Source organism: Rhinatrema bivittatum, chromosome 6 (genome assembly GCF_901001135.1).
Source record: "Rhinatrema bivittatum chromosome 6, aRhiBiv1.1, whole genome shotgun sequence".
Classification (NCBI taxonomy): domain Eukaryota; kingdom Metazoa; phylum Chordata; class Amphibia; order Gymnophiona; family Rhinatrematidae; genus Rhinatrema; species Rhinatrema bivittatum.
The window spans coordinates 129,014,408-129,042,207 of NC_042620.1; the positions used below are offsets into that span (position 1 = coordinate 129,014,408).

General features: G+C 44.9%; 1 protein-coding gene across 7 annotated transcripts in view; it reads right to left on the minus strand.

The window, feature by feature from the left end:
* Window positions 1-27,800, minus strand: part of PDE1A (phosphodiesterase 1A) — a 733,908-nt gene that overhangs the window by 91,979 nt on the left and 614,129 nt on the right. For all 7 annotated transcript variants that reach the window (XM_029605930.1, XM_029605928.1, XM_029605927.1 and 4 more), the window contains one exon: window positions 26,973-27,160. In XM_029605930.1, coding sequence (XP_029461790.1) covers window positions 26,973-27,160 — 188 coding nt within the window. The remainder of the gene's footprint in view (window positions 1-26,972; window positions 27,161-27,800) is intronic.

Genomic DNA, 27,800 nt, shown 5'->3' on the forward strand with positions numbered 1-27,800 from the left:
CGATGCAACTGTGTCGTGGACATTTAACTTCCAAAGAAAGAAGACTTCGGAAGAGGCACGGTCTTTGCATGTACTGTTGTCAGCCCAGCCATAATGTCTCTACATGCTCCATTTGTCCAGAAAACGGACGGGCCTAAGTCCTGCAGGAGGACTGTTCTTAGGCCATACCACGCCCACTCCTCCGTTTTCTCTTCCAGTCTCTTGGACTCACAGACTGGTCATGGTCCAGACTCCTGCCCCATCGGGGCAGGAGTCTGGACCGTGCCCAGGGGCAGAAGGCAACTTTAATCTCAGACGTCTAGTGGAAGACGTGAGGAGTCCTTCCATCAAGCTGAAAGATCCACTACTGTGTCATCTTTTGAAGTGGTCTATGGACGTTTCCCAACACCACCACTTCCACTGAAGCTCAGTGACATCCCAGCAGCTCATCCATTGCTGCTGATATTCAGAACGCTTTCCACATTTTCATCTGAAACCACTCATACTCAGTGAAATTTCTTCCAAAAGATCCACCTGTCATCAATGCAGAAGACGACTTAGAATTCAAAGTTGAAGAGGATCTGGATGTTCATATGAGGCAAGACTTTTGAATACCTTCTGAAGTGGAAAGTTTTGGGCCCAAAGAAGATTCTTGGGAGTTTCAGACCAATATCCTGGACAAGGAGATGCTTCATCAGTTCCACCTTGCACATCCTTCAAGATCTAAACCTGGTACCTGAAGAGGAAATCGCCCTTTGAAGGGGGTACTGTTGCGACTGTCGCTGCCCGACATCTCCACTCCGCCCTCCTCACCTCCTTGGAGACTCCCTCTTGCTCCAGTGGAAGGTTGGTTGCCGCGGCGTCATTCTGCCATCTTCCTCCGGCATCTCCGGAGTGGTTCGATGCTGCAATCCGCCATCTTTCACAAGGGCCTAAGGGCGCGCATGTGGCGTGGCCCCTACTGATGTAGCAGCAATGGCGCGAACCTCAGGGGCGTCTCCCTGAGATGACGTCATCAGTACCAGATATATAAGGTCTTAGCAATCGCTAACGATTCGAGTTAGCAAGAGAAAGGGTTACTCTACCTAAGCTACTCTGCCTCCTCAGACTTACCAGGGGTACCCGCTCCTTGGGGGCCTTGCTCTCTCTTTGTTTTTCAGGTCACAGTAAGGAACCGGCACTTGCTCCTCGAGGGCCCATGTTCCCACACTGGTTGCTGAATACTTATTCTGCCTGGAAGTCATCGCTGCCTACTACACCTGTGAGTTATTCTCTCTCTCTCAGAGCTTTCCCTTTAACCAGGTACTCGCTCCTCGAGGGCCTAACTCATTCCAACACCTGGACTACTTCTAGAGACTATTGTGCGAGTGTTACCATCAAGGTTCTGTTCCTGAACTCTGCATACTCTGCCTACTCACTATATTCAGTTTCTCTACAGCTCAGTTATCCAGGATCGCTGTTCCAGAACCTGAGGGACTACAGCCCTGCGGGCACATCCAGCTCACTACTGCCACCTCTGGTGGTTCAATATACTGTTTAATAAAAGAACTAGTGTGTTTCTGTCTCCATTCTCTGAGCCTGACCAGTGGTCCCCCTCGGGATCTTCCCCCGGGGGCATGGTCATCTGCCACGGCCCAAGGATCCACCCACAACTACCTCAAACACCAACAGCGTGCTGTGGCAGTCAAAAAAATACAAACAGAATGTTAGGAATTATTAGGAAGGGAATGGCAAACAACAGTGGATGTCATAATGCCTGTGTATTGCGCCATAGTGAGGCTGCACCTTGAATACTGTGTGCAATTCTGGCCACCACATCTCAAAAAAGATATATAGTTTCACTGGAGAAAGTGCAGAGAAGGGCAACCAAAATGTTAAGTGGCATGAATAGCTCCCCTATGAGGAAAGGCTAAAGAACATAGGGCTGTTTAGTTTGGAGAAGAAACAACTGAGGGGGTCTACAAGATCATTAAAGGACTTGATCAGGTTAATGTAAATTGGTTATTTACTCTCTCAGATAACAGAAGGACTAGGGAGCACTCCATTAAGTTAGAAAGTAGCTCATTTAAAACAAATGAAAGAAATTCTGTTGCGTCCGTCGGTCTTTGACGGCTTCACCCCGCTTGCCTCACCTTAATATTGGCTCCTCCCGCTTACCTGGGCAAGATGGCTACCACAGCGTCTACTAGCCGACCTTTCTGGCATCCCCAGAACAGCTATGGTGCAGCAACCTGCTATTGCTCCTCCCAGGTACCTACTAGGGGGCTTGTGCGCAACCCACGTCTTTATACAACCCTTGGTGCGAACCTCGAGGGCGTTCCCTCTTGCTGACATCATGCCATCTGGGTATATCAGCCTCATTGATTTGCTAGCTCCCCGAGTTAGCAAGGACTCAAATCTGTTCCTGTCTACGCTACTCTGCCGCTTCCGTGCTGGCACTGAAAGCTTTCTCTCAGCCCGTCGAGGTATCAACTAACTTGGGTAACCGCTCCTCAGGGGCCCTCTGATTTATTTCAGTTGCCTTTCAGAGAACAGGTACTCGCTCCTCGAGGGCCTGCTCTCCCTGCCTCGGTGCCTGTACCTTCTAAGGGTGTGCATTCGTTTCCAACGTATTGGCAATCCGCAATGTATAGGACCCTATTCATTGTATTCATGGGGAAGCAAAACGTATCACGATTCCCACGAATACAACAAATCTTCACCGAATTATTCATCCATCTAAAGGTGCGCATTTAAACAAAACCCCCACCCTCCTGACCCCCCCAAGACTTGTCAAAACTCCCTGGTGGTCCAGCGGGGGTCCGGGAGCCATCTACTGCACTCATGCCGTCAGCTGCAGTTATTCAAAATGGCGCCGATAGCCCCTGTGACATAGTAAGGGCAAAGGTGATTGGTGCCATTTTGATTACCAGCAGCCGACGGCCCGAGTGCAGGAGATTGCTCCCGGACCCCCGCTGGACCACCAGGGACTTTTGGCAAGTCTTGGGGGACTCTCCTGACTCCCACAAGACTTGCCAAAAGTCCCTGGTGGTCCAACGGGGGTCCGGGAGCGATCTCCTGCACTCGGGCCATTGGCTTCCAGTATTCAAAATGGCGCCGATAGCCTTTGCCCTTACTATGTCACAGGGGCTACCGGTGCCATTGGTTGGCCCCTGTCACATGGTAGGAGCACAAGATGGCGCCGACCATCCATTGCTCCTACCATGTGACAGGGGCCGACCAATGGCACTGGTAGCCCCTGTGACATAGTAAGGGCAAAGGCTATCGGCACCATTTTGAATACTGGCAGCCGACGGTGTGAGTGCAGTAGATGGCTCCTGGACCCCCACTGGACCACCAGGGATCTTTGGAAAGTCTTGGGGGGGGGGGGACAGGAGGTGGGGGTTGTAGTTAATTAAATTTTAGCCGGGAAACAAATAAGAATGGAACGCATGAACGGATCAGACCCCCCCTTGTCAAATGCAATGTATCTTCCCCCCCACGAATACGAATACCAAATGTAACATATGTGGTCCCTCTGCATATCCCTAGTACCTTCATCTACTTATCTGGTGGAATCACATACCAACAGCTATTCTCAGTGAGTACTCTAACCTCTCAGTTTGTCTCACCCACAGTATCTCCTCGCTGGGATACCTGTTACGGAACCTCCTGACATCATCGTGGAGAGAAGGGCTCCCTCTGCCGAGGTCCCTGGGACTGCAACTACAGACTACCTCACTACTGCCACCTGGTGGCTACCATCTAACTGTTTAATAAAAGAACAAGTGTTGTTTTTCCCTATATGCAACACCTTGCACTTATCCACATTAAATTTCATCTGCCATTTGGATGCCCAATCTTCCAGTCTCGCAAGGTTCTCCTGCAATGTATAACAATCTGCTTGTGATTTAACTACTCTGAATAATTTTGTATCATCTGCAAATTTGATAACCTCACTCATCGTATTCCTTTCCAGATTATTTATACATATATTGAAAAGGACCGGTCCCAGTACAGATTCCTGAGGTACTCCACTGTTTACCCTTTTCCACTGAGAAAATTGACCATTTAATCCTACTCTTTCCTTTCTTTTAGCCAGTTTGTAATCCACAAAAGGACATCTCCTCCTATCCCATGACTTTTTAGTTTTCTTAGAAGCCTCTCATGAGGGACTTTGTCAAACGCCTTCTGAAAATCCAAATGCACTACATCTACCAGTTCACCATTATCCACATGTTTATTAATCCCTTCAAAAAAATGAAGATTTGTTAGGCAAGACTTTCTTTGGGTAAATCTATGTTGACTATGTTCCATTAAACCATGTCTTTCTATATGCTCTACGATTTTGATCTTTAGAATAGTGTCATGTGATGATGCCACTCTCTGGGGGTAGTCCAGCAGTGCTCTCGATCCCCTGAACCACTCCTTTCAAAGGAATTTCCTCTGTGTTCCTCTAATTTCCCCTTTTTCTGCTCTTACTATAAATATCCTACCATATAATTGCTCTTAATCGCAATCGAAGCGCTTTCTCTCCCCTCTTACCACTTCTAATTTAGAACTCCATCTCCTCCTAACCCTTTCCCTCAGCCTTTACCTATTCCCCTTGAACCCTATTACTCTCTAGTACTTTTTAATTCAGCTCTGTTAAGTTATAACTAAATGATAGTTCTGTTTTTTAAAAGATTCTAATTGTTTTATGTTCAAATATTTATATACTTACCTTTGTTAATTGTATAACGCTTACATAACTCTGTTAAATGTATAACGCTCCGGCGTAAGTTCCTGTTCACTGTACACCGACGTGATATCTTTGATGAGCGGCGGTATATAAAAATTTATAATAAATAAATAAATAAAATAAAAAAGTATTTATTATGAGTTTTTGCCTCTACGACCAACTTCATTTCAAATTCTCTCTTCGCCTGTCTTATCAATGTTTTACACTTAACTTGACAATGCTTATGCTTTATCCTATTTTCTTCAGATGGATCCTTCTTCCAATTTTTGAAGGATTTTTTTGGATAAAATAGCCTCTTTCACCTCACCTTTTAACCATACTGGTAATTGTTTTGCCTTCCTTCCACCTTTCTTAATGCGTGGAATACATCTGGACTGCGCGTCTAGGATTTTATTTTTAAATAATGTCCATGCCTATTGAACACTTTTAACCTTTGCAGCTGCACCTTTCAGTTTTTTTCTATTTTACTCATTTTATCAAAGTTTCCCTTTTGAAAATTTAGTGTTAGAGATGTAGATTTACTTATTGTCCCCCTTCCAGTTATTAATTAATTTTGATCATGTTATGATCACTATTGCCAAGTGGCCCTACCACCGTTACCTATCTCACCAAATCCTGCGTTCCACTAAGAATTAAATCTAAAATAGCTCCCTCTCTCATTGGTTGCTGAACCAATTGCTCCAAAAAGCAGTCATTTATTACATCCAGGAACTTTATGTCTCTAGCAAGTCCTGATGTTGCATTTACCCAGTCAAAATTGGGGTAATTGAAATCACCTATTATTATTGCACTGCTAAATTGGTTAGCTTCCCTGATTTCTCTTAGCATTTCATCATCTGACCATTTTGTCCATTACCCTACACACCTGGGATTTCTACCCATATAGATTCTACTGAGCATTTAGTCTCTTGTATGATCTTTATCCTGTTGGACTCTATACCCTTCCGGACATAAAGTGCCACACCCCTACCAAGTTGATCCTCCCTATCATTGCCATATAATTTGTACCCTGATATAGCATTGTCTTATGGATAATTTGGAAATCTTTAGTTCAGTGATTTTTTTATATATAAACACATGGACTGCATTTGCTTTTATTGGAACCTCTCTGTTGGGATGCCCTGCTCTTCTGTTTCATTAGTATTCTTCAAGGATACATTCCTCCGAACCATGCACTGCTGAGTGACTGTCGGCTTTCCCCCTTGTTCTAGTTTAAAAGCTGCTCTATCTCCTTTTTAAAAGTTAGTGCCTGCAGTTTGGTTACACTCTGGTTAAGGTGGAGCCCATCCTTTCATGATAACTTGGAATAAGTAGCTTGGGATCCTGCCAGATACCTGTGCTCTGGCTTGGCCACTGTTGGAAACAGGATACTGAATTTGATGGACCCTTGGTCTGACCCAGTATGGCAAGCCTTATGTTCTGATGATAAAGGAGGCATACTCTGGCTGTTTGCTTAAGTGCAATTTTATTTACAGTGCAAAAAACAAATACACAGAAAAGCTGCTCACCTTGCATTTCTGACAAAGAACAACCTCAAACTTTACAGGCCTTTACATAGTATGACTTCCTGCCTGCTTCACAGTACTCTCTAATAGGGATGTGCAGAGCAAAATTTTATGTTCATATTTTTTATGTCCGAAAGGGGGTCCCACTTGCGGCCAATATGGACATAAAAAAAATCCAATGAATTGGGTATATGTACATATGTGCAAAAAAAAAATTTAAACCCCCTCACCCTCCTTAATCCCCCCCCCCCCAGACTTACCACAACTCCCTGGACGTCATTTCTGCAATCCTTGGCGAGAAGCATGTGACGTCGGTGGCACGTCGAGTGACGCGGCGTCACGTGATTCCCGGCTCGTTCGCGCCGGACGGCTCGTTCGGCCCAAAAAGAACTTTTGGCCAGCTTGGGGGGGCCTCCTGACCCCCCCAAGCTGGCCAAAAGTTCTTTTTGGGCCGAACGAGCCGTCCGGCGTGAACGAGCCGGGAATCACGTGACGCCGACGTCACGTGATTCCCGGCAAGTTCGCGCCGGACGGCTCGTTCGGCCCAAAAAGAACTTTTGGCCAGCTTGGGGGGGACCCCCTCAAGCTGGCCAAAAGTTCTTTTTGGGCCGAACGAGCCGTCCGGCGCGAACTTGCCGGGAATCACGTGACGTCGCGTCTGAGTGACACGGCGCCACGTGATTCCCGGCTCGTTCGCGCCGGACGGCTCGTTCGGCCCAAAAAGAACTTTTGGCCAGCTTGGGGGGGTCAGGAGGCCCCCCCAAGCTGGCCAAAAGTTCTTTTTGGGCCGAACGAGCCGTCCGGCGCGAACGAGCCGGGAATCACGTGACGCCGGCGTCACTCGACGTGCCGCCGATGTCACATGCTTCTCGCCAAGGATTGCAGAAATGGCGTCCTCACTCCTCGCTCCATCACCAGGGAGTTGTGGTAAGTCGGGGGGGGGATTAAGAGGGTGAGGGGGTTTATATTTTTATTTTGGCTCAACAATCGCGATTTCCCACATATCGAACATATCTATGTTCGATATGTGGGAAATCCGATCGTTTATGTCGAATCAATTTTTTAAGTAAAAAAAAAATATGAGTTGCGTTTTACTAATGCGGTCAATCCGAATGCACACCCCTACTCTCTAACCTTTCTGGGCTCTGGCTCCTTATAGTAGGCTGAAGGGAACCTCCTTTCAACCAAAATCCCTTATGGGACTGATCCTTAAGAAGGACAAGGCCAGATGGCTGTAACTGGTCACTTAAGGTGGTTTGAGGGAGTTTTCTATACTCTCTCTCACATACCCTTTCCCTCAGCTCATTCTTAGTTAGTTGATCATCTGCCTGTACTAGGGGACACCTCTCTGTACCGGAAATCCACATTAAGGTTTTCCTTTCCTACTCTATGTTGTATTTTACTAGGGATGTGCAATCATTTTTCCTGAATTAGGCAATTTCAATGAAATTTCAATGAAATATTCCCACATTGGTGTGATAATACTGAACTTGCAATCAGCCCTAATAACTGATCTCTATTGGGAAAATAAATATATAACAAAAATAAGTCTGGAGTGGAGGAGGAGCCTAGTGGTGAGAGCAGTGGGCTATGAACCAGGAGAGCAGGGTTCAAGTCCTGCTGTCGCTCCTTGTGACCTTGGGCAAGTCACTTTACCCTCCATTGCCTCAGGAACAAACTTATATTATAAGCCCTCTGGGGATAGGGAAATACCTACTGTACCTGAATGTAATCCACTTTGAAGCCCTGTGAAAAGTGGAATATAAAAAAAAAATGTTGGATTTATTTGACATCCCTGTATTGTCTTTTTCAACTTGATTTTTTTCTGTAATTAAAAGCATATACAAAGCCAGTAATGAACAATATAAAATGTGAACTACCCCAATCTTCAATCCATATTGCAGTCACCATGCTGCTACTGTTCTCTATTTCTCACTGCTGATCTGCTCAGGGTTACAGCTTGATGCTCAAACAGAAACAGGATACCCTGGTGACCTCCAACAGAGGTGCTCTCACAGCACATCTAATATATTACATCAAATGGCTGAAAGTATGCACCTAACACACCAGCAAGCTGTAATCCAGAAATGGGTCCAGAACAAAGAGAAACAATGATGGTGTCTTATCACCTTTATTGACTGGGCAAAAAATATGTGCAAAAAGGCTACAGGTCATTGTGCTTTCATGCATCTTGCTCCCCAGTTTTCATATCCTGCATTTTCTAAAAGAAAATACTTCACAGAAAAATCTCCACAGAAAACCCTGGGTGAGCAAAACAGTGTGCAAAATGTGCTGTGAAACCTTTATCCCCAGAGCTAAATTTAATGATTAAGCAAACGGCCTGTAGTTTGGGTTTTGTTCTTTTTTTTTTTATGGCATACATTTTTTATGAACCAGCAGTTTCTTTGTGCTACTTTGTAGTTCCATCTCAATTAGAACCAGGGTCAGAATCTGGCACCATGAGTCTTCATTTGCCACTACTGGGAGATTTTTTTCCCCTCCCTGCCAATGTACCTAGTCTGATCATTTCAGTGAAGGCCCTGGACTGGTTGGGGGTGTCATGCACCAGGCCTCCTTCTATAACCCTACAATCATGGGCCTGAAATCACCCACTAAGTGTCACATTTCAGCAAGGATCATGAATCTCTCCCCCCTGTGGAGAGCTGCATCCACGGCACCCCCAGCCTCAGCTGTCCTGGGGAGTAGAAGACCTGACTCAGGGATTGGTCTGGGAACCTTCTAGGGATGTGCATTCGTTTTGAATGAATACGCAATCCACAACATATAGGTCCCTATTCGTTGTATTTGTGGGGTTCCAAAACGCATGATGAACCCCCACGAATGCAACGTATCATTAATGAATAAAACCCCCACCCTCGTGACCCCCCAAGACTTGCCAAAAGTCCCTGGTGGTCCAACGGGGGTCCTGGAGCGATCTCCTGCACTCGGGCCGTCGGCTGCCGGTATTCAAAATGGTGCCGATAGCCTTTGCCCTTACTATGTCACAGGAGCTACCGGTGCCATTGGTCGGCCCTTGTCACATGGTAGGAGCACAAGATGGCGCCGGCATGCACATTTGATGCTAATTTTAAAAGACAAAGTATACAAAGTCTTTGTCTAAAAAGCTTTTATTTTATTTATTTATTTAAAATTACTTAGAAATCATTTCCCCTGCCCCAATATGTGTTGTCCAAAGCATCAAGTATGCATGCTGAAAGCACCTGCATATGTTACAAAGACATCGGCTATTTGGAAATTTCCCTGCCCTCAATGTATATGTGTATGTTTCTAGGTACAGTAATCTGAAAATGTGCAAACTCATACTGTGCAAACAGTGTAAAACCTGCATCCTGTAAAGTGTGCAGGATGTTCACCTTTCCACATTGTGCTGTTCCTATTCCTTGCAGTGGTCATATGGAGGGAAGCATGGCTAATACTACAGGATGAGGAATGCTTCTCTGCATGACAGCTCATCACCTAATTCAGAGTTTCAATGCAGTGTTGATAGTTAATTATTATGCCTGTACCGTTCTTACTTTAAAACATTTTGTGCAACTGTATAGTTTATAATATTCGTTCATGGCATTTACCATTAAAATGAACTATTCTCTAAGAAAACTTCATAGTCAATCTGCATATGAGCCTTTAATTGGTGATATATTCTACTACTTGAACTGAATTCTAGATTCATGGTTAAAAATGATTTTTACCTTAGGTGGATGTGTAGCACTATAGTAATGATACAGGAATCTCTCACTGGTGTCCTGGAGATTTGCCATGGGCTATATAGTAAAGCGTGATCGTTACCACTGACTTTAATAGTCTCATAAAATGTTGCTATAGCAATGCTCAACATATGTGCAGTGCTGTCACTTTATATAATATTGTAAAACTAAATTGCACTTTAGAAATTCCAAGGAATATATAATATTTTACGTGTAACACATGGGATATAATATGCAAATTCTTAATGGTAGCTTCTGCTTAGCTGTATTACTATATTGAATAACTATTTAAACTACTTCATTCAGTTAGAAAATACATTTCTGTTAATGATTTCTGCTTCTTAATATTATTCCTACAATTAATAATGAAGTAGTACAGAGAAGAAAAACATGACATCTAGGAAAATATATCAAGAGGGCTTAGAGTTATGAAGAAAGGCCAGAGTGACAAATGAGTTTTGAGAATTCTCTTAAAAAACTGAAAGCAATACAGTGAGGACAACATGGAGTAAATGGTTCTGGAAGGGAAAGGTAACAACAACAACAAAAAAAAATACAGGATATCAAGAGGAGAACAAACCGAAATGTGCACAGACAGATCACCAGAAAATAGCAAGGGGAGAATGAGAGACAGAGATGAGATAGAATGGAGAAATGAAAATGTAAATAGATGGTAAATTTAGATGAAAATCTTGAATTTAATATAAAACATGAAAGGAAGGAAGTAGAGAGTAGTGATAAAGGAGAGCAATATGGGAGAAATATTGCAGCAATCCGCATCAATAAAAGAGGAAGAAGTAAAGAAGATCACAAGTGTGAATAGTAGAGATAGGAGATACTGATACGATTAATACATTAAACTCTAACCAGTCTGTTTAGAGAATGGAAAATTAATAAACCAATATCACATGCAAAAATCTAATTCTATAGAGTGCCTTCAAGTTGCTTTAAAATAAAAGGGATATTCATATATGAGCAAAACCACCAATATTTCTTGGTGTGTATGTTCACTCCTTAATATAATCATTTGTCCGAATTGTACAAAATCCTTATATACTTTCATTTTTTAAATAGCAAATAAAATGCAGTAAGATATAGCAACTAGGGATGTGAATCGTTTTTCAACGATTAAAATTATCGTCCGATAATGTTTATATCGTCTTAAATCGTTATAGAACACGATACAATAGAAATTCTAACGATTTATCGTTAAAAATTGTTAAATCGTGTTAGTGCGCACTAACTCGAGTTAGTGCGCACTAACTCCCCGTTAGTGCGCACTAACTCGATTTAGTGCGCACTAACTGAAAATGATACAAATAAACACTTTCCAGGTCACTGAAGGTCAGTTAGGAATGAATATGTGTTCCTATTGGCTGGCTGCCCTCTTATCTATTGATATTACCAAGGTTACCACTGAGGTGATAGTTGGGGGGATGGGAAATGGAACTGGAAACTAACGAACACCAACAGAAAATGAAACAAAGTGTTCACACTTCCCAGGTCAGTAAAGGTCACTTAGGAATGAATATGTATGTATGTATTCCTATTGGCTGGCTGTGCTCTTATCTATTGATGTTACCAATATGGTTGGGGGGATGTGAAATGGAAACAGTTGGAAGCTTGACAAAAAAAGTAATGTAATGATCAGCACTCACGTGACTAGAACTTGTTTGTTTATTATTTTTGTTAGCAGGCACCTGAAATGCTAGTGCATGTTGAATTTGCCAATCACTGTGCATTTTAGAAAGGTGGTCCTGGCTGGAACTGTACACAGTTCAAATATATGTAATTGATTGTTGGTAAGTGTATTTTTTAAGTAGCCACACTGGCACCAGTATGTTTACTTTTCCTCCTACTTAACTCACTAGCTCAGCTTTGTAAGAAGGGCTTCTCTGCTTGTGTGTTGTTTTTGTTTGGAGTGAGGAGAGCAGAAACATCAGATCTTTATTCAATCTACTACAGTCATCTCTTACAGTGCCCTATCCCTATTAATACCAGGAGTGTTGTGATCTTCCTGCACACAGTGCCCTAACCCTGATACCAGTCTGAGACAGCTCCCTCCCTGCATTACTAGTGAGAGGCTGGCTTCACAGACAGGGGGGAGCTGCCTGACCCTCACTCCTGACTTCCCCCATGTCCCAGCTAGTGAATGATGTGTGGGTGAGGGGGGGGGGGGAGGATGGTGAAGTCTGAGACAGCTCCCTCCCTGCATTACTAGTGAGCGGCTGGCTTCACAGACAGGGGGGAGCTGCCTGACCCTCACTCCTGACTTCCCCCATGTCCCAGCTAGTGAATAGTGTGTGGGTGAGGGGGGGGGGGGGAGGATGGTGAAGTCTGAGACAGCTCCCTCCCTGCATTACTAGTGAGAGGCTGGCTTCACAGACAGGGGGGAGCTGCCTGACCCTCACTCCTGACTTCCCCCATGTCCCAGCTAGTGAATGGTGTGTGGGTGGGGGGGGGGGGGGGGGGAGGATGGTGAAGTCTGAGACAGCTCCCTCCCTGCATTACTAGTGAGAGGCTGGCTTCACAGACAGGGGGGAGCTGCCTGACCCTCACTCCTGACTTCCCCCATGTCCCAGCTAGTGAATGGTGTGGGGGTGAGGGGGGGGGGGGGAGGATGGTGAAGTCTGAGACAGCTCCCTCCCTGCATTACTAGTGAGAGGCTGGCTTCACAGACAGGGGGGAGCTGCCTGACCCTCACTCCTGACTTCCCCCATGTCCCAGCTAGTGAATGGTGTGTGGGTGAGGGGGGGGGGAGGATGGTGAAGTCTGAGACAGCTCCCTCCCTGCATTACTAGTGAGAGGCTGGCTTCACAGACAGGGGGGAGCTGCCTGACCCTCACTCCTGACTTCCCCCATGTCCCAGCTAGTGAATGGTGTGTGGGTGAGGGGGGGGGGGAGGATGGTGAAGTCTGAGACAGCTCCCTCCCTGCATTACTAGTGAGAGGCTGGCTTCACAGACAGGGGGGAGCTGCCTGACCCTCACTCCTGACTTCCCCCATGTCCCAGCTAGTGAATGGTGTGTGGGTGAGGGGGGGGGGGAGGATGGTGAAGTCTGAGACAGCTCCCTCCCTGCATTACTAGTGAGAGGCTGGCTTCACAGACAGGGGGGAGCTGCCTGACCCTCACTCCTGACTTCCCCCATGTCCCAGCTAGTGAATGGTGTGTGGGTGAGGGGGGGGGAGGATGGTGAAGTCTGAGACAGCTCCCTCCCTGCATTACTAGTGAGAGGCTGGCTTCGCAGACAGGGGGGATCTGCCTGACCCTCACTCCTGACTTCCCCCATGTCCCAGCTAGTGAATGGTGTGTGGGTGAGGGGGGGGGGGGGGAGGATGGTGAAGTCTGAGACAGCTCCCTCCCTGCATTACTAGTGAGAGGCTGGCTTCACAGACAGGGGGGAGCTGCCTGACCCTCACTCCTGACTTCCCCCATGTCCCAGCTAGTGAATGGTGTGTGGGTGAGGGGGGGGGGAGGATGGTGAAGTCTGAGACAGCTCCCTCCCTGCATTACTAGTGAGAGGCTGGCTTCACAGACAGGGGGGAGCTGCCTGTCCCTCACTCCTGACTTCCCCCATGTCCCAGCTAGTGAATGGTGTGTGGGTGAGGGGGGGGGGGGTGGATGGTGAAGTCTGAGACAGCTCCCTCCCTGCATTACTAGTGAGAGGCTGGCTTCACAGACAGGGGGAGCTGCCTGACCCTCACTCCTGACTTCCCCCATGTCCCAGCTAGTGAATGGTGTGTGGGTGAGGGGGGAGGAGGATGGTGAAGTCTGAGACAGCTCCCTCCCTGCATTACTAGTGAGAGGCTGGCTTTGCAGACAGGGGGGAGCTGCCTGACCCTCACTCCTGACTTCCCCCATGTCCCAGCTAGTGAATGGTGTGTGGGTGAGGGGGGGGGGAGGATGGTGAAGTCTGAGACAGCTCCCTCCCTGCATTACTAGTGAGAGGCTGGCTTCACAGACAGGGGGGAGCTGCCTGACCCTCACTCCTGACTTCCCCCATGTCCCAGCTAGTGAATGGTGTGTGGGTGAGGGGGGGGGGGAGGATGGTGAAGTCTGAGACAGCTCCCTCCCTGCATTACTAGTGAGAGGCTGGCTTCACAGACAGGGGGGAGCTGCCTGTCCCTCACTCCTGACTTCCCCCATGTCCCAGCTAGTGAATGGTGTGTGGGTGAGGGGGGGGGGTGGATGGTGAAGTCTGAGACAGCTCCCTCCCTGCATTACTAGTGAGAGGCTGGCTTCACAGACAGGGGGGAGCTGCCTGACCCTCACTCCTGACTTCCCCCATGTCCCAGCTAGTGAATGGTGTGTGGGTAAGGGGGGGGGGAGGATGGTGAAGTCTGAGACAGCTCCCTCCCTGCATTACTAGTGAGAGGCTGGCTTCACAGACAGGGGGGAGCTGCCTGACCCTCACTCCTCCGGGGTTTTGTGATCTTCCTGCACACAGTGCCCTATCCCTGATACCAGGGGTGTTGTGATCTTCCTGCATGCAGTGCCCTATCCCTATTAATACCAGGAGTGTTGTGATCTTCCTGCATGCAGTGCCCTATCCCTATTAATACCAGGAGTGTTGTGATCTTCCTGCATGCAGTGCCCTATCCCTGATATCGGGATGTGTGCAGGAAGATCACAACACCCCCAGTATCAGGAATAGGGCACTGTGTGCAGGAAGATCACAACACCCCTGGTATTAGGGATAGGGCACTGTGTGCAGGAAGATCACAACACTCCTGGTATTAATAGGGATAGGGCACTGTGTGCAGGAAGATCACAATACCCCTGGTATCAGGGTTAGGGCACAAGTTCTAGTCACATTGACTGATCACATTACTTGTTTTGTCAAGCTACCAACTGTTTCCATTTCCCATCCCCCATATACTGTCAGTAGGAAACTTGGTAACATGAATAAATAAGAGGGCAGCCAATAGGAATACATATTCATTCCTAAACTGACCTTAACTGACCTGAAAAGTGTCAAATTGTATCATTTTCAGTTAGTGCGCACTAACTCCCAGTTAGTGTGCACTAACTCCCGTTAGTGCGCACTAACTCGAGTTAGTGCGCACTAATCGGAAAAAACGATTTTTAACGATTTTTTAACTAAAAAATCGTGCCTAAGACGATTTTCTTGCCCTGCCACACGATTTCTATCGTTAAGACGATATGGAAAACGATTCACATCCCTAATAGCAACCCACATATAGCATCAGGCAAGGGCAAATGGTGACATATAATCACAAAAGAAGATGTACCGTCAGGCTTTTCATGAAGACAAAAAATTTGATTGGAAATAGGATTAATCCATCTGCTGCCCTCAGTTGTCTGTACACAAAAGGAGCAACTTCCACAGGACCAATGACCATATATAGCTTCTTACTGTATCTCCACAGGATCTAAATTTGCTTAGACTATCTTCTCTCGAGTACTATAACCATATTTGTAAGCTATACATGAGGGATCTTTAAAAACAACATGCAAAAAATGCCACTTCATTTTTTTAGCATGCATCTTAAAATCTTTTATAATATCAATCATAGGCTCCTATTTAGAACCTCTTTCTATTTTCATTGATACTTTTTGAAACCGTTTGTTTGTCCATCTAAGTCTTATATTCAGGACACATCATGTATGATGTGTCCTTTACAAGAAATGGATAATGTGACAATAGTAATAACTGACCTTACAAGATCCCAATGCCCATTGGATCCCTGTCCTTTTTGGATATTAGCTGCTCTTAAAGAGAGCTTTCCAGTGCCTCTAGTAAGATTGGTCAACACTTCTTTGGATGATGGCTGTTTTCCAGATTGCTTTAAAAAGCCATTGTCCACTCTTTGTATATTAAAAGGGCCTAATAATGCCTTGAGCATGGCTGACTCTTCTAATTACTTTCCCATTTTGGTGCAATGGGAAAGATTACTGAGAATATAGTGTTGAACCAACTGGTGGCTTAGCTAGAAGAGAACAAAGTGTCACACCCATGTCAGAGTGGTTTTTGCTGTAACTAAAGTATAGAGACAGTCTTAATATTGGTTTTTAATTCTGTCCTTCATCACTTGGTTTCATACACTATATTATTATCACATTCATTGGAGACTGGGATTGGAGGGAAAGTGAGCAATTGGTTCAATTCTTTTCTAGAAGATCATCTAGTAAGAAGAGATTAAGACTTATCTGATTGGATACCATTACAATGGGGTGTGCCCCAAGGATCTTGTTTTTTAATCTTTACTTCCACCCACCGTACTTCTTACTACAGAATATTGATATAATGTTCCATTTATATGCTGATGATTTACAGTTATTTTTTGTAATTGCTGGGGATGCAGATGAAGCTATGTTAAATATAACTAAGGTTATAAATGATATTATTATGTGTATGTGCCAGAATAACCTGTCAGCAAATATTTTGAAAAAGGAAGGATTTCCTTGAAATTGGAGTATAAACAATGCAGCCATCATTAAAGGTAGGAGAGGATAGTATGAAGGCAGCAGAATTTGTCCATGATTTAGGAGTTCTTTTAGATTCAGAATTTTCTATGCAATTGCAGTTACAAACAGTAGTAATGAAAGGCTTTTTTAAATTAAGAAAAATTAAACAATTGAAATATATATTAAATATAGTCTAAGATAGACTACTGTAACTCTATCTTATTAGGACTCCCCTCGTCTCACACCAAACCCCTTCAGATGGTCCAAAACACGACAGCCAGACTACTGACAAACACAAGAAGAAGAGACCACATATCTCCCATCCTTAAAGACCTACACTGGCTGCCAATTCACTATAGAATCATTCATAAGACCATTACCATTATCTATAAAGCCATCCATCACCATGCTCCACTCAACCTACAAATCCCATTCAGAAAACATACCTCCTCCAGACCCATTAGAGAAGCCTACAGAGAATCACTACATGTACTCCATACTAAAAACTCTCATCATATAACATTTAGAGACCAGGACTTTTCCACAGCAGGACCATTGCTATGGAACTCCATTCTACTGGATCTTCAACAGGAACCGTGCCTTCTAACATTCAGAAAAAGGCTTAAGACGTGGTTGTTTAATCAAGCCTTTCCAGACCCCAACTGATTCTCAATTCAATGACAACCATAGTCAGACATTCCTAGAACATTGTAAATAATTGTTCTTTCTGTTAAATTCCTTTAGCCTTTCCTTCACCCAGTTTTGAACATCCTTGTTTTATTGTAACTTCATTGTTTCTCTTCACCAGTTACTGTTTTATTTTATTTTCATTTTACACCCCCTATTAAATGTAAACCAGCATGATGTGATTCTTATCTTGAATGCAGGTATAGAAAAACACTAAACAAATAAATAAATAAATAAATAAATAAATAAATAAGAATATATTAAATAAGAATGATTTCAGAAATGTAATGCAGGCATTTGTGTTATTGTGCCTAGACTACTGTAATGGGCTTTATGTGGGCCTTCTCAGGTGTTATTTGAAAGCACTACAATTATTAATTAATGCTGCGGCTCGGGTGGTCACAGATTGTACATTTTCAGTTCATATAACTCCAATGCTGAAAGAGCTACATTGGCTCTAAGTCGAATCCCGAGTTCAATTCAAAATTTTGATGCTAGTACATTGGATTGTATAAGGGGACATGCCCTTCATATTTACTAAATTTAATGCAAGTATACTGCCCTTGATGTTGTCTATGCTCAGCAAATCAACAGTTGTTAATCGTTCCACGTGTGAAAGATACATGCTTAATGTAGTTTTGAATCATGCATTCTTACAAATAGCTCCTGTTTTATGGAATAAGCTTCCTTCAGAAATATGTTTAATAACAGACAAGTGCTTTAGGAAAAGTTTGAAAACTATTTTTTTTTAATTTTTATATGATGTTCTCTAATGATTTTGTTTTTTAAGATATTGTGATATTTATTTATACATGTTGTATGATAGATGTGAACCACTTTGAACACAAGTGTGGTAAGATTTCGGTACACAAATCTTGTAAATAAATAAATATTGGTATCACTTGATGGGAAATCATTATATACCAACATCCCTCAAAAGGCAGCTCTCGAGATAATAAATAAAACATGAATACTAAGATGGTTCATTTATGATTTGTCAGAAAGAACTTTATTTTACAATTATTTTAATTTTGAACCAGATTTTATTTTCAAATTCAAGGTGCAGTCATAGGTGCCACTAAGGGCCTTATTTACCAAGGCTATCGCAGGCTTGCGCTGTTAGCACAAGCCTGCGATAGCCTGCGAAGGTAGCGCACACCTGCGCTACCTAAATCGGGGCAGAGTCGGCCCCGGAAGAGGAGGAGTCGGGGCGTCACCGGGGCCGACTCCGCGAAGACGCCGCGGACGGCGAAAAGGTAAGGGCCTTTTCGCGTCCTACTTCGCGCCCAATAGCTGCACCTTCTATGGTGGCGCTATCGGGTGCGAAACTGGCAGCGATCGCATCGCCGTGGTGCGATCGCTGCCGGCTGGCACAGGACCGCCCCTCCGCTTCGACCCCCGCCCCCCATTAGCGCAGTTTTCTAAAGTATTGCAGGCCTGCGATACTTTAGAAAATGAGGCCCTATATCACCAGATGTAGCAAACTTGTATGTATCTCATTTTGAAAAATGTTTTCTTGAATTCATCTCATTGGTACCCATATATTATATAGTGAATATATATAGATGATGTCTTTTTTTATTTAATTGTCAACAGAGGAGAATTAATTTCGATTTGGGCAATGGTTGAACTCCTTGAATTCAAATTTACAGGTGAATTTTAAAGGCCTGATGCACACATTAATTAGGGGATGTGTGAAAATGTTGGGCTTGCACATGCCAAACGGATTTTAAAAACCACCTGGATACACGCAGAAATGCTACAGTGCAATTTCCTTGTAAATGTATGATTACCTTTCAAAAGAATAAGTTTGTATTTTTAGACCCTGCCCATTTGGAAGTATTTCTTGCTGATAAAGGTAGATGAGAGAATAGTAACAGCCTTAAATTGAATAAAGTTACTGGTTACAAAATAATTATTTCTCCTTAGGTCATATTGGTATGAACTTTGCTTCAAAAGATATTCTTTTTGATGGCTTCCCATTAATGTGGACTTAAATATTGGAATTACATTTTGATAAGTATTTTTCTTTTATAAAAGTGTTTGCTTCAATGTAGAATTGCAATGTATTCCAAAATTTACTTGCTTTCTTATTTCATTGTAAAATGTATTAAGAAATTTAATAAAGTATAAATTAAAAAAAAAAAAGAAATGCTAAAGTACGCACATCCCAAAATGTTTCAAAAAGGGGCAGGGCATGGGCGTGGTCTGAGTGGGGCATGGGAGTTTCGGTGCATGAACCTGAGATGTGCGCGTAAATACTTACGCAATCTGGCACACGCTGAGGCCCCCAGCCATGTAATTTTACTTCTGCTATGGTTGTTGTGTAGGTTATAAAATAAAGATAAATAGGCAGATCTGAGGGGTTTTAAGGGTTGGGGATAACTGGGGGGGGGGGGGGGGGTGGGGGGGAGTGAAGGCTATTAAACTAGGGGGATTTGGAGGATCTCTCTCTTAACTGGGTGAACCAGGGACAAACTGGTAAAACTGTGAATAGCATCAGTGTGCAATCCATTTAAAATCCCCCATTTATGCATTAGAAGTGCCATTCACGCATACTTGTGCATGCCCACTTATTATTTGATACACATGCGTGTATGGCTAGGCTTGATGATACTTTTTTGTAAACCAGATGAATGTAATAATTTTTTGAGATATGAGAGCTTTCATCCCAGAAAATTGAGTCTGATTTTCCAATTAGTCAGTTTTTAAAGACTGAACAGGTCTGTATAGATAGATTTTTCGATGCACACTAAGGAACTGAAGTGGCATTTTTTGGAGAAGGGGTATCCCCTTGAAGATCATATGGAGATCTTCCATCATGACCTTATACACTATTCGACAGTTATTGCTGATATACAAACATTCAATGTATACTAACAGAGCAGCAGCAATTGTGGCAGCTAATAGGAAGTATTGGCATGAAGTGTCATTGCTTTGTGTGGATCACACTAAATATCCTTTTAGGACAAGACTGAAAGAACATAGGAGTTATCTGAACAGAATAAAACTTCAGGCACCAGTTGTGGAGCATTGTATTCAAAGAATGCATGTTTTTTCTGATTTATGATAGACGATTATTGAGCATATGGGGGGTGGAGCAGGGAGGTTTTGCTTAATGTTAGGGAACAATACTGTATATATTCTTTAGGATTGGTTAAACCTTCAAGCATGAAGGCGAGGTAAGAATGGTATAAGAACATCACCTGGAATGATAAGATCTTCTCCTGTTGGTTCTGAGGGATTTCAGCAACATGGCATTCATGGTTATAGAAATACTTGGGATTTTTAAATAATGATTTGTTTTTTGCTCATAGATAATGCTGCCAAGAATAAAAGCAATCACTTTCCGGCAGTGATCTTGAAGTAGATACATCATGAAGATCATTCTGCAATTAAATCCCTAAAGCAAATATATTATTGAAACATGGATTTATGTCAGGTGGAAAATTAAAGAAAGGATTGATTTTTCCATTTGTAGAAATTTAATTGAGCTATGGTAAGTACCATTGGGCCTCATTTTCTAAAGTATCGCAGGCCTGCGATACTTTAGAAAATCGCGCTGATGGGGGGCGGTGCGATCGCTGCCAGTTTCGCACCCAATAGCGCCACCATAGAAGGTGTAGCTATTGGGCACAAAATAGGACGCGAAAAGGCACCTACCTTTTCGCCGTCCATGGCGTCTTCGCGGATTCGGCCCCAGTGACGCCCCGACTCCTCCTCTTCTGGGGCTGACTTCCGCAGGCTTGTGATAGCCTTGGTAAATAAGGCCCTAAATGCAGTAAGATACAATGGGCCTTATTTACCAACAGCCAAGCCTGCGATAGCCTGTGAAGGTAGCACACGCCTGCGCTACCTAAATCGGGGTGGAGTCAGCCCCGGAAGAGGAGGAGTTGGGGCGTCACTGGGGCCAACTCCTCGAAGACGCCGCGGACGACAAAAAGGTAAGGGCCTTTTCGCGTCCTACTTCGCTCCCAATAGCTACACCTTCTATGGTGGCGCTATTGGGTGCAAAACCGGCAGCGATCACAGCGCGGCGGTGCGATCGCTGCCGGCTAGCGCAGGACCGTCCCCCCGGGTCAAACCCCGCCCCCCATTAGCGTGATTTTCTAAAGTATCGCAGGCCTGCGATACTTTAGAAAATGAGGCCCTTAGTTACCATAAAAAAAAACAAAAAAACAACCTAAAGGATTTAAGGACTTTGTACAATTCAGTACAAATGATCATATTAAGGAATGAAAATACAGAAAAACCTATATTTCTTTGTGAGATCATATATGAATGGCCTTTCATTTTAAAGCAACTTGGGGGCAATCTATAGAGGTGAATTCTTGCAAGTGATATCAGAAAATTAATATTTTAGCATATTTTGGATGTTTGGTTTAGAAGATAATAGTGTCACATTTTGATGAGAGCACTAATGTGAGAATAAAAAGACAATCCAGAGTGGAAGATAACACCTACATTGATGATGGAGAGAAGACAAATAAGACCACAACAGACCTATAGCACCCAGTTTGAAGGAGGGAGTAGCTGTCCAGCAAGCAGTAAATAAATCAGCTAGAATCCCAAAAGTAGAGCTCTATAATAGTGTAAGTACACAGCGTGATCTTACTTATCAGCAGACCTCATACAAGGCATACATATCTGATGCTAATTAGCAGTAGTATACCAGTGGTATAGGACATGCACAACGTCCGCTGGACGCTGTGCATGTCCTCACGTCCATGTCTCTGCTACTTCCTCGAGAACATAAAGCTAAGTGCTAAAATTTGCAATGTTACCAAAAAGCTAAGTGCCTAAATTTGCAATGCTACATAGCTTATGATGCGTCAATGGGCTATTTTATTGTTCACTTGTGCATAAGAAAAATCTTAAAAAATATTTTGGACATTATCTGACCGATGATTATACCGCTGGTATACTACTGATAATTAGCATCAGATATGTATGCCTTGTATGAGGTCTGCTGATAAGTAAGATCACGCTGTGTACTTACCTATTATAGAGCTCTACCTTTGGGATTCTAGCTGATTTATTTACTGCTTGAGAAGACAAATAAAACATCATTCACAGGGGTCAGCAACCTCCTGTCCTTGAGACACCAATCCACTCAGGAAACCTCTAATGGATATGTATAAGATAGATTTGCATACATAGTGCTTCAATTGTATGCAAATCTTTCTCATGTATACTCATTAAGGATATCCTGAGAGAACTGGTGTCTACTCTAGAAAGATCATTCACAGGGCTCGGCAACCTCCAGTCCTTCTAGACACCAATCCACTCAGGATTTCCTTCAGGCTAACCATTGAGACAGAGAGAAATATTGCTCAGAGTAGTGGCAGTAAGAGAACAGCATTTTGCAGAAATATTTTCTTTCACAATTTTTTTGTCCGATTTTTTTTCCTGTACAGAAAATGTGGGCAATGAAATTCTTGGACAAAAGAAGTACTATTTCAAAATTATGCAGACATCCTAGTTTGTATTGTAGGCTTTTGAACTTTTTTTAATTTGATTTTTAACCAGATTTAAAGCTGCCCCTCAGTTTTTTGTAAGACCGTGTTCTTTCTGCAATGCACCATAGTCTGTTGAAATTTAAAGAATATCCACATCAGCTATTTCTAGTAGGGATGTGAATCGTTTTTCAACGATTAAAATTATCGTCCGATAATGTTTATATCGTCTTAAATCGTTATAGAACACGATACAATAGAAATTCTAACGATTTATCGTTAAAAATCGTTAAATCGTGTTAGTGCGCACTAACTCGAGTTAGTGCGCACTAACTCCCCGTTAGTGCGCACTAACTCGATTTAGTGCGCACTAACTGAAAATGATACAAATAAACACTTTCCAGGTCACTGAAGGTCAGTTAGGAATGAATATGAGTTCCTATTGGCTGGCTGCCCTCTTATCTATTGATATTACCAAGGTTACCACTGAGGTGATGGTTGGGGGGATGGGAAATGGAACTGGAAACTAACGAACACCAACAGAAAATGAAACAAAGTGTTCACACTTCCCAGGTCAGTAAAGGTCACTTAGGAATGAATATGTATGTATGTATTCCTATTGGCTGGCTGTGCTCTTATCTATTCATGTTACCAATATGGTTGGGGGGATGTGAAATGGAAACAGTTGGAAGCTTGACAAAAAAAGTAATGTAATGATCAGCACTCACGTGACTAGAACTTGTTTGTTTATTATTTTTGTTAGCAGGCACCTGAAATGCTAGTGCATGTTGAATTTGCCAATCACTGTGCATTTTAGAAAGGTGGTCCTGGCTGGAACTGTACACAGTTCAAATATATGTAATTGATTGTTGGTAAGTGTATTTTTTAAGTAGCCACACTGGCACCAGTATGTTTACTTTTCCTCCTACTTAACTCACTAGCTCAGCTTTGTAAGAAGGGCTTCTCTGCTTGTGTGTTGTTTTTGTTTGGTGTGAGGAGAGCAGAAACATCAGATCTTTATTCAATCTACTACAGTCATCTCTTACAGTGCCCTATCCCTATTAATACCAGGAGTGTTGTGATCTTCCTGCACACAGTGCCCTAACCCTGATACCAGTCTGAGACAGCTCCCTCCCTGCATTACTAGTGAGAGGCTGGCTTCACAGACAGGGGGGAGCTGCCTGACCCTCACTCCTGACTTCCCCCATGTCCCAGCTAGTGAATGGTGTGTGGGTGAGGGGGGGGGGGGGGGAGGATGGTGAAGTCTGAGACAGCTCCCTCCCTGCATTACTAGTGAGAGGCTGGCTTCACAGACAGGGGGGAGCTGCCTGACCCTCACTCCTGACTTCCCCCATGTCCCAGCTAGTGAATGGTGTGTGGGTGAGGGGGGGGGGAGGATGGTGAAGTCTGAGACAGCTCCCTCCCTGCATTACTAGTGAGAGGCTGGCTTCACAGACAGGGGGGAGCTGCCTGACCCTCACTCCTGACTTCCCCCATGTCCCAGCTAGTGAATGGTGTGTGGGTGAGGGGGGGGGGGAGGATGGTGAAGTCTGAGACAGCTCCCTCCCTGCATTACTAGTGAGAGGCTGGCTTCGCAGACAGGGGGGAGCTGCCTGACCCTCACTCCTGACTTCCCCCATGTCCCAGCTAGTGAATGGTGTGTGGGTGAGGGGGGGGGGGGGGAGGATGGTGAAGTCTGAGACAGCTCCCTCCCTGCATTACTAGTGAGAGGCTGGCTTCACAGACAGGGGGGAGCTGCCTGACCCTCACTCCTGACTTCCCCCATGTCCCAGCTAGTGAATGGTGTGTGGGTGAGGGGGGGGGGGGAGGATGGTGAAGTCTGAGACAGCTCCCTCCCTGCATTACTAGTGAGAGGCTGGCTTCACAGACAGGGGGGAGCTGCCTGTCCCTCACTCCTGACTTCCCCCATGTCCCAGCTAGTGAATGGTGTGTGGGTGAGGGGGGGGGGGTGGATGGTGAAGTCTGAGACAGCTCCCTCCCTGCATTACTAGTGAGAGGCTGGCTTCACAGACAGGGGGGAGCTGCCTGACCCTCACTCCTGACTTCCCCCATGTCCCAGCTAGTGAATGGTGTGTGGGTGAGGGGGGGGGGGGGAGGATGGTGAAGTCTGAGACAGCTCCCTCCCTGCATTACTAGTGAGAGGCTGGCTTCACAGACAGGGGGGAGCTGCCTGACCCTCACTCCTGACTTCCCCCATGTCCCAGCTAGTGAATGGTGTGTGGGTGAGGGGGGGGGGGAGGATGGTGAAGTCTGAGACAGCTCCCTCCCTGCATTACTAGTGAGAGGCTGGCTTCGCAGACAGGGGGGAGCTGCCTGACCCTCACTCCTGACTTCCCCCATGTCCCAGCTAGTGAATGGTGTGTGGGTGAGGGGGGGGGGGGAGGATGGTGAAGTCTGAGACAGCTCCCTCCCTGCATTACTAGTGAGAGGCTGGCTTCACAGACAGGGGGGAGCTGCCTGACCCTCACTCCTGACTTCCCCCATGTCCCAGCTAGTGAATGGTGTGTGGGTGAGGGGGGGGGGGAGGATGGTGAAGTCTGAGACAGCTCCCTCCCTGCATTACTAGTGAGAGGCTGGCTTCACAGACAGGGGGGAGCTGCCTGACCCTCACTCCTGACTTCCCCCATGTCCCAGCTAGTGAATGGTGTGTGGGTGAGGGGGGGGGGGAGGATGGTGAAGTCTGAGACAGCTCCCTCCCTGCATTACTAGTGAGAGGCTGGCTTCGCAGACAGGGGGGAGCTGCCTGACCCTCACTCCTGACTTCCCCCATGTCCCAGCTAGTGAATGGTGTGTGGGTGAGGGGGGGGGGGGGGGAGGATGGTGAAGTCTGAGACAGCTCCCTCCCTGCATTACTAGTGAGAGGCTGGCTTCACAGACAGGGGGGAGCTGCCTGACCCTCACTCCTGACTTCCCCCATGTCCCAGCTAGTGAATGGTGTGTGGGTGAGGGGGGGGGGGAGGATGGTGAAGTCTGAGACAGCTCCCTCCCTGCATTACTAGTGAGAGGCTGGCTTCACAGACAGGGGGGAGCTGCCTGTCCCTCACTCCTGACTTCCCCCATGTCCCAGCTAGTGAATGGTGTGTGGGTGAGGGGGGGGGGGTGGATGGTGAAGTCTGAGACAGCTCCCTCCCTGCATTACTAGTGAGAGGCTGGCTTCACAGACAGGGGGGAGCTGCCTGACCCTCACTCCTGACTTCCCCCATGTCCCAGCTAGTGAATGGTGTGTGGGTAAGGGGGGGGGGAGGATGGTGAAGTCTGAGACAGCTCCCTCCCTGCATTACTAGTGAGAGGCTGGCTTCACAGACAGGGGGGAGCTGCCTGACCCTCACTCCTCCGGGGTATTGTGATCTTCCTGCACACAGTGCCCTATCCCTGATACCAGGGGTGTTGTGATCTTCCTGCATGCAGTGCCCTATCCCTATTAATACCAGGAGTGTTGTGATCTTCCTGCATGCAGTGCCCTATCCCTATTAATACCAGGAGTGTTGTGATCTTCCTGCATGCAGTGCCCTATCCCTGATATCGGGATGTGTGCAAGAAGATCACAACACCCCCGGTATCAGGAATAGGGCACTGCGTGCAGGAAGATCACAACACCCCCAGTATCAGGAATAGGGCACTGTGTGCAGGAAGATCACAACACCCCTGGTATTAGGGATAGGGCACTGTGTGCAGGAAGATCACAACACTCCTGGTATTAATAGGGATAGGTCACTGTGTGCAGGAAGATCACAATACCCCTGGTATCAGGGTTAGGGCACAAGTTCTAGTCACATTGACTGATCACATTACTTGTTTTGTCAAGCTACCAACTGTTTCCATTTCCCATCCCCCATATACTGTCAGTAGGAAACTTGGTAACATGAATAAATAAGAGGGCAGCCAATAGGAATACATATTCATTCCTAAACTGACCTTAACTGACCTGAAAAGTGTCAAATTGTATCATTTTCAGTTAGTGCGCACTAACTCCCAGTTAGTGCGCACTAATCGGAAAAAACGATTTTTAACGATTTTTTAACTAAAAAATCGTGCCTAAGACGATTTTCTTGCCCTGCCACACGATTTCTATCGTTAAGACGATATGGAAAACGATTCACATCCCTAATTTCTAGTACACAATATTGAATATTATTTCTTTAAGTAATGACTGTCTAATGTCCTAGATAATAAATAGCCTAACATTTCTAACTTGATTATGATTCATTCATTGAGATACAGCAGTCTAGAAATATTACTAGTACACAGTAGTAATAATAATAGCAATGAACAGGTCAAAATAATTGCAGCTCATTTGTTATTTGAATACATCATTTAACACATCTAAATTAGTCAACAGCAGACAAATTGAATCAAGTAAGGATTGCCTGAGATAAAAAGTTATTATTTTGACATTTGCCAAACACAGTAATGGAAAAACATTTCTAATTTACACAATGATTTGTCATACCTTGTATAGCCAGCTCTTTCCACCTCTCTTTATTTTGTTGAATAACATCCACCAAATTGCTCTTGAAGCTCTTCAGATCTACAGATGCTAAAGAATATTCTGTGGAAGACCCTCCGTCAAGTGCAGAACTTCTAACGTTTGATCTTCTTTGGGAGTCAACAACTGTGCTTTCTTCCATACTGCCTTGGCTAGAGAAGGAATACAAATCTACAGTTAGAAAGTAGTACAACTGGGTAAGTCAGCATATTTAGAAGTCACGTTGAGCAGAAGAATCTAGCTTGACTCTGAAGCAAAACATGAGTCAAGTGAAGCCATGTTATTTAACACTTAAAATATTAATGCCATTGCTAATTAAATTGAATTTTCAATGGCCCGCACTATTAAAACCACGGGTTACGCACATGGCCAGGCCATGCTCTCGCTGAGCTCATTTTAGAAAGGGTCCAGCCATGCACGCAACCCCCAATACACACAGAAATGCCGGCCAGCAAAAAGGGTAGGCTGGGGGGCATGGTCTGGGCAGGGAGGGGTGGGGTGGGGCCCAGCCGGGACAGCAGCCATTAGACCCTGTCCCAGGGAAGTGAGTGCGTGTAAGTTATTTCTGCTCTGAAGGAGCATATAAGTTAGAAAACAAAACCAAAATAGGGTAGATAGGTAGGAGTTAGGGGTCGGGGAGGAGAGGAGAGGAGAGGAGAAAAGGTAGGAAGGTTAGGTATGGGTATAGAGAAGTTCCCTCCCAGTCCACTCCTTAATTGGAGCGGACTGGGAAGGAACTGGGGAAGGCCTACTCGTGTCGTCACACGTTGGTTTACAAAATCCCCCTGTTGC